Source organism: Lucilia sericata, unplaced genomic scaffold, assembly GCF_015586225.1.
Source record: "Lucilia sericata isolate MDLA Ls3-8-SP2 unplaced genomic scaffold, ASM1558622v1 Contig001033F_arrow, whole genome shotgun sequence".
Lineage (NCBI taxonomy): Eukaryota > Metazoa > Arthropoda > Insecta > Diptera > Calliphoridae > Lucilia > Lucilia sericata.
In genome coordinates, this window is record NW_023995014.1 from 160414 (window position 1) to 174564 (window position 14151).

The window sequence follows — 14151 nt, forward strand, 5'->3', positions numbered from 1 at the left end:
ATATTGTATATCTAATGTAAATGCTATAACTAACAAGTTAACAACAAAATATTTCATTTACTACACCTAAAGCAATTTGCAAGACCTTGTAAATGTGAAAAAATCTGAGTAAACTTTCAAACTGTCATTAACTGTCTTTATAGTAATATACTCTAGCCGATATAACAATTCAAACTCATGTTTTTAAATTAGTTTAGTGATTTTTTTACTATTGCAACCCTTGCAAATACAGTAAATCTAAGTAAAAGGCTGTAGTTTAAAATAAAACCATAAAATATTACATTAACTATCACTGAAAATTATTTCTAGACTTAGAAATATTGCTAATTAGTCTTGTAAATTTGAATTCAGTATTTTTTTTTACTATTGCAACCCTTGCAAATATAGTAAATCTAATTAAAAGGCTATAGTTTACTATAAAACCACAAAATATGTCATTAACTATCAAAAATTATTTCTAGACTTAGAAATATTGCAAATAAGTCTTGTAATCTTACTCTGTTAAGTGTTTTTTATTATTGCACCCCTTGCAAATATTGTATAACTAATAAAATGGCTATAGTTTGTCACAAAGCCAGAAAATATTTCATTTAATATACCTAAAAAGCTATTTTGTGTTTCCCAGACTTACAACAATACTCATAGTAACTTTGCAAGGGTTGCAACTATGCCATGATTTCATTACTATAGTATTTCTTCAACATATTATAAAATTATTCTTCTTTCTCTTACCTTGTTGTCCACTTGAATAACTGTAAAACAAAGAAAATACAAACATTAGCAGAGTATAAACATTGTGGTAAATTTACAAGAGTGATTACATAATACTTAAATGTTTGGCAACATTTCCCTTAGTCACTTTTAATAAGGAAATTTTGCAAAATATTTCATTACCTTTAAGTAAGTCTTGCATATTTACAAGACCTGTCTTGCTATAGTTCTCAGGCTAGCAAATGAGCAAAAGTGTAGAAAAATCAATGTTTCATGTATGTTTCGTAAATTTGTAAAAATTTCATTATTTGCAAGGTTTACAAGACTGCAATTACATTAAAAATATAATTTCGTTAATGATCGAGCAAAAAATCGAGTTAAAAATTTAGAATCTTAGACTCAAGATACCAAATCATTGACGTCTTTAAGTCTTGCATAGTTGCAAGACTTCTATTTTATAGTTTACAGTCTTGAAAATTCGAGTAAATTTAGAAAAATCATGAATCTTGGCAAATTGCTAATTTGCACGGACTATAGTACAGACTATAGTCCAGGCTATATATTAAAGTCTTGGCAAATTGCCAATTTGCACGGACTATAGTCCAGACTATAGACAAGACTACAGTCCAGACTATAGATTAGACTATAGTCCAGACTATAGATTAGACTATAGGCCAGACTATAATTCAAACTATAGAGTCTAGTCTATAGTCCAGCCTATAGCCCAGACTATAGAATAGACTATAGCCCAGACTATAGACTAGACTATAGCCCAGACTATAGACTAGACTATAGCCCAGACTATAGACTAGACTATAGCCCAGACTATAGACTAGACTATAGCCCACACTATAGACTAGACTATAGCCCAGACTATAGACTAGACTATAGCCCAGACAATAGACTAGACAATAGTCCAGACTATAGACTAGACAATAGTCCAGACTATACGCTAGGCTCTAGTCCGACTTTAGTCCTGATTTAGACTAGACTATAGATTAGTCTATAGTCCAGGCTAGACTATAGAATAGACTATAGCCCAGACTATAGAATAGACTATAGCCCAGACTATAGACTAGACTATAGACTAGACAATAGTCCAGACTAGGCTCTAGGCTATACTTTAGACTAGACTATAGTCCGGGCTTTAGATTAGATTATAGTTCAGATTTAGACTAGACTATAGACTAGTCTATAGTCCAGACTATAGACTAAACTATAGTCCATACTATAGACTATACTATAGTCCATACTATAGACAAGACTATAGTCCATACTATAGACAAGACTATAGTCCATACTATAGACTAGACTATAGATTAGACTTTAGTCCAGACTATAGACTAGACGCTAGTCCAGAATATAGGCTAGACTCTAGTCCAGACAATACTCTAGCCCAAACTATAGACAAGGCGCTAGTCCAGACTATAGGCTAGACTCTAGCCCAGATTATAAGCTAAACTCTAGTCCAGACTATAGACTAGACTCTAGTCCAGACTATAGACTACACTCTAGTCCAGACAATAGACTAGACTACAGTCCGGACTATATCCTAAACTATAGTCCAGTCTATAATTTAGGTTATAGTCCAGAATATAGATTATTGTCCAAAATATAGACTAGACAATCGTCCAGATTTATAGATATAGGCAAGACTATAGTCCAGATTATAGTCAAGACTATAGATTATAGATAAATGTTCAGACTGAAGACTAGACAATAGCACAGACTATAGAATAGTTTATGGACCAGACTATAAATAGAATAGACTGTAGTCCAGACTAAAGACTAGACTATAGATAAGACTATTGATTAGACTATATATCATATTAAAGTCCAGACTTTATTCTACACAATAGTCCAGACTATACACTATAGATAAGACTATAGACTAGATTAATTGTAATCTAGACTATATATTCGACTCTGTATGCAAGACCTATGGTCCATACAATATTCCTGACTATATACTACACTATAGATCAAACTATAATCCAAACTATATCCAGGTCTAGAGTCTAAGAAGTGTAGACTAAAGTTCAGACTATAGATTAGAATTAAGTGTAGTGTATAGTGTAGACTGTAGTGCAGACTATAGCCCACATTATAGTTCTAGACTATAGACTCGTCTGCAATTTAAACTATAGTCAAAACTAAAGTCCAAACTATAATCTAGAATACTAGTCTAGTGAAGTGACTATAGTCTAGTGACTATAGACTAGTGGGTATTATGGATTAGAGACTAAACTATAGTATATATAGACTAATTTCTAAATCTTCAAAGGGCATGCTTGATCCACTTCATTCTCATACAAGTTGGAGCAATTTGTTTTTAATTGTGTTCTGTTTTATGTTTTAGATCGAAAAATTTTAAGACCCCAGTTAATATGTATTAAAATATTGAAAGAAAAAAAATTACTAAAATATTAAAAATAATAAACTGTGTTGTTTGTTACTGCATTATTAAAATAAAATCCCCCCCAAAAAAAATTAACAAATAAATTTATAGTTAAAAATTTTTAGCAAAAAATAAAACAAAATATTTAAGAAAAAAAAATCAAAGCACCTTTGTAAATGATGACTTATATTTATTAAAAATAAAAAATAATTTAAATGAAAAACAAAAAATAAAACATTTTTAAAGAAAAGGGCACTTAAAAAGCAAGACCATTTGAAAAAAGACAAGTCTTTTTTTAAATAAAAAAAAAAAAAATAACTCAAGTAGTCAAGTAATCTAAAAGAATTATATTATATATACACACACATTATAATCTAATAAACAAATTCTAAACTTTAAATATTAAGATTTGAAAAATTTTAACTAAAAAACTAAAAAAAATCGGATTAAAAATACCCAAACAACAAAAAAGCTTTACTGAAAATTATTTTTTCATTTTAAAATTCAATTTCAGTTACAATTGATTTCAATGTTGTGAATTTTCAGTTAAAAAATCTTTTACAAAATCTATGATTTTTACTTTTCTTTTCTAGTAATCTATATACTTTAGGAATTTCATCTTTAAATTGAAAAAAATAAAATGGAACCGAAAACAATTAATTACAAAATAAAATTATAAAAACAACAATAACAACAAAATATTGTTATAAAACAATTATAATAAATTGAAAAATAAAAACTGAAATTAATTCATACAATTATAAGATTTATAAAATGTGTTTTATTTTAAGGGTGAAATTTTGCAAATTCAGAATGATCTAGAAGTTTACTATGGGTCTAAAGTTTAAACTAGATTATATTAAAGAAGAGAACTAGAATTGAACTAGAACTAGAACAGAACAGAACTAGAACTAGAACTAGAACTAGAACAGAACTAGAACAGAACTAGAACAGAACTAGAACAGAACTAGAGCAGAACTAGAACAGAACTAGAACAGAACTAGAACAGAACTAGAACAGAACTAGAACAGAACTAGAACAGAACTAGAACAGAACTAGAACTGAACTAGAACTAGAACAGAACTAGAACAGAACTAGAAAAAAACTAGAACAGAACAAGAACAGAACTAGAACAGAACAGAACTAGAACAGAACTAGAACAGAACTAGAACAGAACTAGAACAGAACTAGAACAGAACTAGAACAGAACTAGAACAGAACTAGAACAGAACTAGAACAGAACTAGAACAGAACTAGAACAGAACTAGAACAGAACTAGAACAGAACTAGAACAGAACTAGAACAGAACTAGAACAAAACTAGAACAGAACTAGAACAGAACTAGAACAGAACTAGAACAGAACTAGAACAGAACTAGAACAGAACTAGAGCAGAACTAGAACAGAACTAGAACAGAACTAGAACAGAACTAGAACAGAACTAGAACAGAACTAGAAACAGAACTAGAACAGAACTAGAACAGAACTAGAACAGAACTAGAACAGAACTAGAACAGAACTAGAACAGAACTAGAAACAGAACTAGAACAGAACTAGAACAGAACTAGAACAGGAAATAGACGAAGAACTGAACTAGAACTGAACTAGAACAGAACTAAGAACAGAACTAGAACAGAACTAGAACAGAACTAGAACAGAACTAAGAACAGAACTAAGAACAGACTAGAACAGAACTAGAACAGAACTAAACAGAACTAGAACAGAACTAGAGCAGAACTAGAACAGAACTAGAACAGAACTAGAACAAACTAGAACAGAACTAGAACAGAACTAGAAAACAGACTAGACAGAACTAGAACAGAACTAGAACAGGAAACTAGAACATAACTAGAACAGAACTAGAACAGAACTAGAACAGAACTAGAACAGAACTAGAACAGAACTAGAACAGAACTAGAACAGAACTAGAACAGAACTAGAACAAACTAGAACAGAACTAGAACAGAACTAGAACAGAACTAGAACAGAACTATAACAGAACTAGAACAGAACTAGAACAGAACTAGAACAGAACTAGAACAGACTAGAACAGAACTAGAACAGAACTAGAACAGAACTAGAACAGAACTAGAACAGAACTAGAACAGAACTAGAACAGAACTAGAACAGAACTAGAACAGAACTAGAACAGAACTAGAACAGAACTAGAACAGAACTAGAACAGAACTAGAACAGAACTAGAACAGAACTAGAACAGAAATAGAACATAAACTAGATGGAACTAGAATCGAACTAGAACAGAACTAGAACTCAACTAAAACTCAACTAGAAGTGTAGTAGAACCGAACTTGTACTGGACTAGAAACTAAACTATAAGCGAACTAATTAGTAGAATGTTTGCCCATGACTGGTCAGCGATGATGATGATAAAACTTAACAAGTTCGTATAGACTTCGTTTTTTTAAGTTCTATTTCCTTTCTCTTCTCTTTCCTTTCCTTCTTTCCCATACAAATGAAACACTTATATTCGTGTTTCGTTTATGCGTACAAGTAAATGTCTACATCACAAAAATAAGGAAAATACCGGGTTAATTTCCCTTTTAGTCATATCTACAAATACTATTTACGAATGCTTCGTTTTCATTCGTTTGGATCGTATGAATAATATTCGTTTTACGTGATCTTGAGTTACTTCTTTCTTCTTTTATGTTATTCTTTACTTGAATATATTTGTACTCTGGTGCATATGTATTTATTTTATGGTAATTTTTATTTACTATTGTGACGTCATATTTCATACGGACCTGCGCATATGGCAAATGCCGTCGTGCAATTCACGAAGATCTATTTCTATTTATCATTTCCAATAACTACTTGATGGAGTTAGGTTGTGTTTTTTTAAATGATATTTAAAGAAGTTAAGTACGTGATTATTTAAAAAAAATTATTTATTTTGATTTAATAATATTTATGTTGTTTGTGTGAAAGTTTTGGACTTTTTGCAAAAAAAAAAAAAAAAAATTAAAAATAAACAAATAAAAATGTAATTTTTCAAAAATAAAGGGGAATACCAGATTAATACACCACAACAAAACATAATCAAAATCAAGCGTATTTAATAAAGTCAAGCGAGTAAAAGCTTATCTGTGCCGGGTCGGCTGTTGCAAAAAATTGTGTAATTTTGTAAGTTCTTAAAAATTGTTTAATCTAAATTATGATAAAAATAAATAAATACAAAAAAAAAAAAAATCCAACATTTAAGCAAATTGTTTTGTTTTTCAGCTATAAAAAGATCACAATGGTCGTGTTGTCATATCTAACTAAACAACCTGATCCACTGGAAAGATTTGCCTATGATAGTGCTATAAGAAAAAAGAGCACATTAACAAGTGAATATATACTTTTGAACGACACAATATATCCAGAAGTTTGGATTGTGGTCGATTTATATAGTCATATGGATCCGCCACTTTTGTCACCTCATATACTGAGAAAAAATACCGCTAGAATGCAAAACTAATAATAGACATAATGCAAAAGCCGGTTCCTAATAGCAGCTATTATAAATACAACTTAAATAACTGTCACATACGTAAAACCTGTAGTTTACGGCTAAAAAACGAAATCAAAGGAAAGCTACAATATTTGAAAAGTTGGCAGATGGAACAATCTCTAGATGAAAAAGCTAAGAATGTCATAGAAAATACTATAGATACGGATTATTTTGGTATAAATAGCGGTAAAAAGGTAAGAATATTAAAAAAAATATTCCACATATTCCTATAAATATAACTCAAACTCTTTAGGTCTACATAGGCTTTACTGCTTATGCCCGCAATCCTAGCAATGGTTGTAAAGAACAAATATCAGACACAATATTTTCCAATGCCATTTATGACATCTGTAATTTTTCAACCGTAACACCTAGTTTTGCAACAACTGCTGGTCGTTCAGAACATATCATTAACTTAGCGATAACCAACTTACAACAACACCATCAAGCGTTCAAATTAAATTATCCCATGAAGATAATAGTTGGCAAGCTTGGACTATGGGTCATTTGCAAAAAGATGGTTTACATTTCACTGCCCCACCCTATACGGGCCATATTAATTCGAACGATAACAATCGTCTGATTAATTGCAAGTTATGGAGAATTTATCTCTTGTTGCCATTAATTTGTTTATATCGTTAATAATTAAACTATTTATAAGTATATAACTAATTTAACTTTATTTCTAATATATTTATTTTTAATTAATAATTACACTTAAAAAGATCACATTTTGTTGTTATTTTTTTTAATTTGATTTTATAAAGCTTTAACTTTCTTATGTCGATAGTATCGAACAGGGCTCCTGCATTATTTCTTGAATCTTTGCTTCGGGTATTTCTACTTGATTGGCCAGCAGAGTGTGTACAATACCACTAAGCTTATGGCCGCTGGAACGTGTCTGCAGGCGAAATTCAACATCGTTTTCATGGACCACAGTATCGGTGCCACCGTCGACAAATTCGGCCTGAAATAGATTAAAATGTAATTTGCTTTAGATCAAGTCCAGATCAGTTGAAGTATAGTTCGAGGTCTTTACTAGTCCAGTTTAGTTCCACTTATCGTTTAGCTCCAGTACATATCTAGTTCAGTCCTAGTTTAGTTCTACTATGGTTCTAGTTCTGTTCTAGTTCTGTTCTAGTTCTGTTCTAGTTCTGTTCTAGTTCTGTTCTAGTTCTGTTCTAGTTCTGTTCTAATTCTGTTCTAGTTCTGTTCTAGTTCTGTTCTAGTTCTGTTCTAGTTCTGTTCTAGTTCTGTTCTAGTTCTGTTCTAGTTCTGTTCTAGTTCTGTTCTAGTTCTATTCTAGTTCTGTTCTAATTCTGTTCTAGTTCTGTTCTAGTTCTGTTCTAGTTCTGTTCTAGTTCTGTTCTAGTTCTGTTCTAGTTCTGTTCTAGTTCTGTTCTAGTTCTGTTCTAGTTCTGTTCTAGTTCTGTTCTAGTTCTGTTCTAGTTCTGTTCTAGTTCTGTTCTAGTTCTGTTCTAGTTCTGTTCTAGTTCTGTTCTAGTTCTGTTCTAGTTCTGTTCTAGTTCTATTCTAGTTCTGTTCTAGTTCTGTTCTAGTTCTGTTCTAGTTCTGTTCTAGTTCTGTTCTAGTTCTGTTCTAGTTCTGTTCTAGTTCTGTTCTAGTTCTGTTCTAGTTCTGTTCTAGTTCTGTTCTAGTTCTGTTCTAGTTCTGTTCTAGTTCTGTTCTAGTTCTGTTCTAGTTCTGTTCTAGTTCTGTTCTAGGTCTGTTCTAGTTCTAGTTCTGTTCTAGTTCTTTTCTAGTTATGTTCTAGTTATGTTCTAGTTCTGTTCTAGTTCTGTTCTAGTTCTGTTCTAGTTCTGTTCTAGTTCTGTTCTAGTTCTGTTCTAGTTCTGTTCTAGTTCTGTTCTAGTTCTGTTCTGTTCTAGTTCTGTTCTAGTTCTGTTTCTAGTTCTGTTCTAGTTCTGTTCTAGTTCTGTTCTAGTTCTGTTCTAGTTCTGTTCTAGTTCTGTTCTAGTTCTGTTCTAGTTCTGTTCTAGTTCTGTTCTAGTTCTGTTCTAGTTCTGTTCTAGTTCTGTTCTAGTTCTGTTCTAGTTCTGTTCTAGTTCTGTTCTAGTTCTGTTCTAGTTCTGTTCTAGTTCTGTTCTAGTTCTGTTCTAGTTCTGTTCTAGTTCTGTTCTAGTTCTGTTCTAGTTCTGTTCTAGTTCTGTTCTAGTTCTGTTCTAGTTCTGTTCTAGTTCTGTTCTAGTTCTGTTCTAGTTCTGTTCTAGTTCTGTTCTAGTTCTGTTCTAGTTCTGTTCTAGTTCTGTTCTAGTTCTGTTCTAGTTCTGTTCTAGTTCTGTTCTAGTTTTGTTCTAGTTCTGTTCTAGTTCTGTTCTAGTTCTGTTCTAGTTCTGTTCTAGTTCTGTTCTAGTTCTGTTCTAGTTCTGTTCTAGTTCTGTTCTAGTTCTGTTCTAGTTCTGTTCTAGTTCTGTTCTAGTTCTGTTCCAGTTTCTGTTCTAGTTCTGTTCTGTTCTAGTTCTGTTCTAGTTCTGTTCTAGTTCTGTTCTAGTTCTGTTCTAGTTCTGTTCCAGTTCTGTTCTAGTTCTGTTCTATTTCCGTTCTACTTCTATCTACCGTTTCATTCCGTAGTTTATCATTGATGAATAAATTCAATGTATCCAATTCCAGCATAATCCGATATTCTACACCATTTATAGTTGTAACCCATAAACGATATTGTTTTGTCTGTTCCTCGGTATACTGATCATGAGATTTGCCATCAATAAAAAGAAGATATTCATATTTGAAACCGGGCGCCGGATCGACACGTATAATACAGCGGGCATCATTTATATAAAAGTATCTTCACCCACCAACTTAAACATCCAGTCACGTCTTAAGACTTCCTAAATTGTGAAAAAGTTTAGTATAATGTAGAAAAAAGATTTTTGCCACTTAATGCCTCTAACCTTGCCATTACCCATATCATACGTCTGCCACTGGTTGTGCCATGTTCCAGTTCAATCGATACATTTTACCATTTATCGGTGCACACCATTTGGCTACAATATTATTTTTATTATAACGTTTCTCTTCCGGTATATGATCCAAACTCATGATGGGTTTTGTTGAGAGATTTTCTAATTTCAACAGGGGCGATAAAATGACATGTTATGGATCAAAGAAAAAAACTGTAAGTAAAACAAGTATAGAGATATTGTAGATAGTTTAGATCAGTTTCTTTTGATCACTTTATATCGAACAAGATTCTTGAAAAACTCAATTTATTTGAATCTTGGGAATGACTTTATGGAATTCTGAATTAATATTCTTAACGTGTGTGATGTAGTTTTACTTTTCACTTTTGCATTTTTTGTTAGAAAATATAGATGATCATATATTATAGGTTTTTTCTTAATTGGAACGATATTTAAAGATTAACTGCCGATTTTAAATTTATTTAATTTTAAAATTTTTTTCTCAAGGATTTTTAAACCACATTTGTTATAACTTTTTTTTTTACAAACTTTTATGAAGGACTTTAGCATATATTTAAATCATTAAAAACTATTAATTATTTAAAATTTTTCTTAATTCACTTATACACACAAACTTTAGTTTAATAGATAATAGCTCCCCAGTGTAATTACTATGGTATGTCATGACATCACACACGTTAGTAATGCATGATAATTGCGCGTTAATTTTATTTTAAATTTACATTTTAATTAAAAACTATTAGTTTTTCTTTTCTCTGTAAATATTTACTTAAAATCGTTTAAAAAACTCCCTTTTTTGTTTGTTTATTGGTCAAAAACCTTTTTTTGCGCGACTATTTTAAAATCTTCCAAGACAATAATACGTTTATTTGTAGAGCAATGATTTTATGGATTTTACAACACATTTAAAGTGGAAAATAATAATAACTGAGTGTTTACCGCTAGAGCGCTAATAAAATACTAAAAAAATATTTCTTGTAAAAACACAAGAAATACAACCGAAATAACAAAAACAACAACAACAACAGAACCACAACAACAGCAGCAAACAACAAAAACAATTATAAACGAATTGTTTGCTAGCTGGATGGATGTCCTATAGCCAAATGTAAGTATTTATTCCCTTAACGCTTTTTACCAAAAAGCATAGACGACACTAGCTCGTATACTAGTAGTGAAATAAATGTATTACTGACACTACCACTAACACTTACTCATACCACCACTCATACCATTACCTTTGGTAGTATTGTTGGCGACGAAGAGGATATATACACACACACACACACATGACTCACATACTCATGTCAACTCATACTTAGGCAACTAACCAAACAGCCAGCCAACCAGACAAACAATCAGCCAAATTGTAGAAGAATAAAAACCAAGCTAACGAACCAATGTATTAGTAAGTAGATCTAGCAACATGCACTATGGGTTAAGATAAACAATTCTAGTCCAGCTCTAATTTATAGTGTGAACTATAGTTTGGACTACAGTCAAGTCTACAGTCTGGACGATAAACTGGTCCATAGTTTAGTAAATAGTCTAGTAGATATATAGTCAAGCCCACAGTCTGATCTATATACTAGCTTTTAATCTAATCTGGACTATAGTCTAGTCTACAGTCTAGCCTATAGTCTTGTCTATAGCCAATTCTATAGTCTAGTCTATAGTCTAGTCTATAGTCTAGTCTATAGTCTAGTCTATAGTCTAGTCTATAGTCTAGTCTATAGTCTAGTCTATAGTCTAGTCTATAGTCTAGTCTATAGTCTAGTCTATAGTCTAGTCTATAGTCTAGTCTATAGTCTAGTCTATAGTCTAGTCTATAGTCTAGTCTATAGTCTAGTCTATAGTCTAGTCTATAGTCTAGTCTATAGTCTAGTCTATAGTCTAGTCTATAGTCTAGTCTATAGTCTAGTCTATAGTCTAGTCTATAGTCTAGTCTATAGTCTAGTCTATTGTCTAGTCTATAGTCTAGTCTATAGTCTAGTCTATAGTCTAGTCCATAGTCTAGTCTATAGTCTAGTCTATAGTCTAGTCTATAGTCTAGTCTATAGTCTAGTCTATAGTCTAGTCTATAGTCTAGTCTATAGTCTAGTCTATAGTCTAGTCTATAGTCTAGTCTATAGTCTAGTCTATAGTCTAGTCTATAGTCTAGTCTATAGTCTAGTCTATAGTCTAGTCTATAGTCTAGTCTATAGTCTAGTCTATAGTCTAGTCTATAGTCTAGTCTATAGTCTAGTCTATAGTCTAGTCTATAGTCTAGTCTATAGTCTAGTCTATAGTCTATCTATAGTCTAGTCTATAGTCTAGTCTATAGTCTAGTCTATAAACTAGTCTATAGTCTATAGTCTAGCCTATAGTCTAGTCTATAGTCTAGTCTATAGTCTAGTCTATAGTCTAGTCTATAGTCTAGTCTATAGTCTAGTCTATAGTCTAGTCTATAGTCTAGTCTATAGTCTAGTCTATAGTCTAGTCTATAGTCTAGTCTATAGTCTAGTCTATAGTCTAGTCTATAGTCTAGTCTATAGTCTAGTCTATAGTCTAGTCTATAGTCTAGTCTATAGTCTAGTCTATAGTCTAGTCTATAGTCTAGTCTATAGTCTAGTCTATAGTCTAGTCTATAGTCTAGTCTATAGTCTAGTTTATAGTCTAGTCTATGGTCTAGTCTATAGTCTATGGTCTAGTCTATAGTCTATAGTCTGGTCTATAGTCTAGTCTATAGTCTAGTCTATAGTCTAGTCTATAGTCTAGTCTATAGTCTAGTCTATAGTCTAGTCTACAGTCTAGTCTATAGTCTATAGTCTAGTCTATAGTCTAGTCTTCTAGTTTTAAGTTTTTCTAGTTCTGTTCTAGTTCTTTTCTGATTCAGCTATTTTAGACTCCTTGACTTTTGTCTGCATTTTGCAGTCATTCAACCATTGTGCTACTTGTGTCTGAATAAATGTATGAACATACATATATAATTGTGTGTATTTGTTTCTCATGTCTGTCTCTAAATGTATGTATGTTTACACAAGACATGGCGTATTTGTTAAAGGGGCAAATTATACGTTTGTATAAATTCTAGGCGCCAAATACCATCCACGCACACACTCACACAATTCTATAAATACATATACGATTTCTAACAAACAAATATTTCATACCGAAAATTTTGAAAAAAGAAAGAATTTCGTTAAAAAATATAATACGTACATATGTATATGTAGATATATTTCAAATGTAAACCAAGTGGCCAAGGTACTTATACAAGCATACATTTACTACTCACTCTGACACCACACACTCACTCAATACATACATAGACATGTGTTTTTATTGCAATCGCAAAGATATAAAATATTTGAAAAAGACAGTCATATACAGACATTTTTATTAAAAATAAATGTAAGTAAGTTAAAGGAAACGTTAAAAAAACTCGACATACATACGTGTTCGTCGATTGTTGTAAGTGGAAGTATACTTGAGTTTTACATTTTTCTTATTGCATTTTCTTTTCGTGTTTGTTTTTGGAACAAATACCTTCATATTTCTGTTTCCATATAAATAATTTTAATGTGTTACATGTAGCATAAAACGCGTCAAATGTTGGCGAATAAAAGAAAAAAACTCAACCACGTATCCTTATCCTCGCCTGAATACCAGTAGGTGATTGTTGACGTTGTTATTACTGCTTTTGGGGAGACAAATCCCTCATGCATAAAATGAGTGCCGAGCATGATGGATGGATGGTTGGATCAAATCTTCTGTTGACATGTTCATAAGTAAAGTATTGGATGCTGTAAGCCGTTCAAGGACTGCGAATGGTTTAAATATGATCACTTTTTAAATTGGGCATATGTTGTAGAAAGGCTCATGCAAGTTTATATTTCTGTTCTAGTTCATTTTTCATCTTGTTCTAGTTCAATTCTAGTTCAGTTCTAGTTCAGTTCTAGTTCAGTTCTAGTTCAGTTCTAGTTCAGTTCTAGTTCAGTTCTAGTTCAGTTCTAGTTCAGTTCTAGTTCAGTTCTAGTTCAGTTCTAGTTCAGTTCTAGTTCAGTTCTAGTTCAGTTCTAGTTCAGTTCTAGTTCAGTTCTAGTTCAGTTCTAGTTCAGTTCTAGTTCAGTTCTAGTTCAGTTCTAGTTCAGTTCTAGTTCAGTTCTAGTTCAGTTCTAGTTCAGTTCTAGTTCAGTTCTAGTTCAGTTCTAGTTCAGTTCTAGTTCAGTTCTAGTTCAGTTCTAGTTCAGTTCTAGTTCAGTTCTAGTTCAGTTCTAGTTCAGTTCTAGTTCAGTTCTAGTTCAGTTCTAGTTCAGTTCTAGTTCAGTTCTAGTTCAGTTCTAGTTCAGTTCTAGTTCAGTTCTAGTTCAGGTCTAGTTCTGTTCTAGTTCAGTTCTAGTTCAGTTCTAGTTCAGTTCTAGTTCAGTTCTAGTTCAGTTCTAGTTCAGTTCTAGTTCAGTTCTAGTTTAGTTCTAGTTCAGTTCTAGTTCAGTTCTAGTTCAATTCTAGTTTAGTTCTAGTTCAGTTCTAGTTCAGTTCTAGTTCAGTTCTAGTTCAGTTCTAGTTCAGTTCTAGTTCAGTTCTAGTTCAGTTCTAGTTCAGTTC

At 31.9% G+C, this 14151-nt stretch overlaps 1 protein-coding gene and 1 pseudogene across 1 annotated transcript; one reads left to right on the forward strand and one right to left on the reverse strand.

The window, feature by feature from the left end:
• The first annotated feature begins 6588 nt into the window (after positions 1-6588).
• On the forward strand, positions 6589-7205 carry LOC119609673. The gene is made up of 2 exons (XM_037964546.1): positions 6589-6816; positions 6876-7205. The coding sequence occupies exons 1-2, from the start codon at positions 6601-6603 to the stop codon at positions 7203-7205; spliced, it is 546 nt and encodes a 181-aa protein (XP_037820474.1). The 5' UTR covers positions 6589-6600.
• A 101-nt stretch (positions 7206-7306) lies between these two features.
• LOC119609666 lies at positions 7307-9724 on the reverse strand (annotated as a pseudogene).
• Between the last annotated feature and the right edge of the window lie 4427 nt (positions 9725-14151).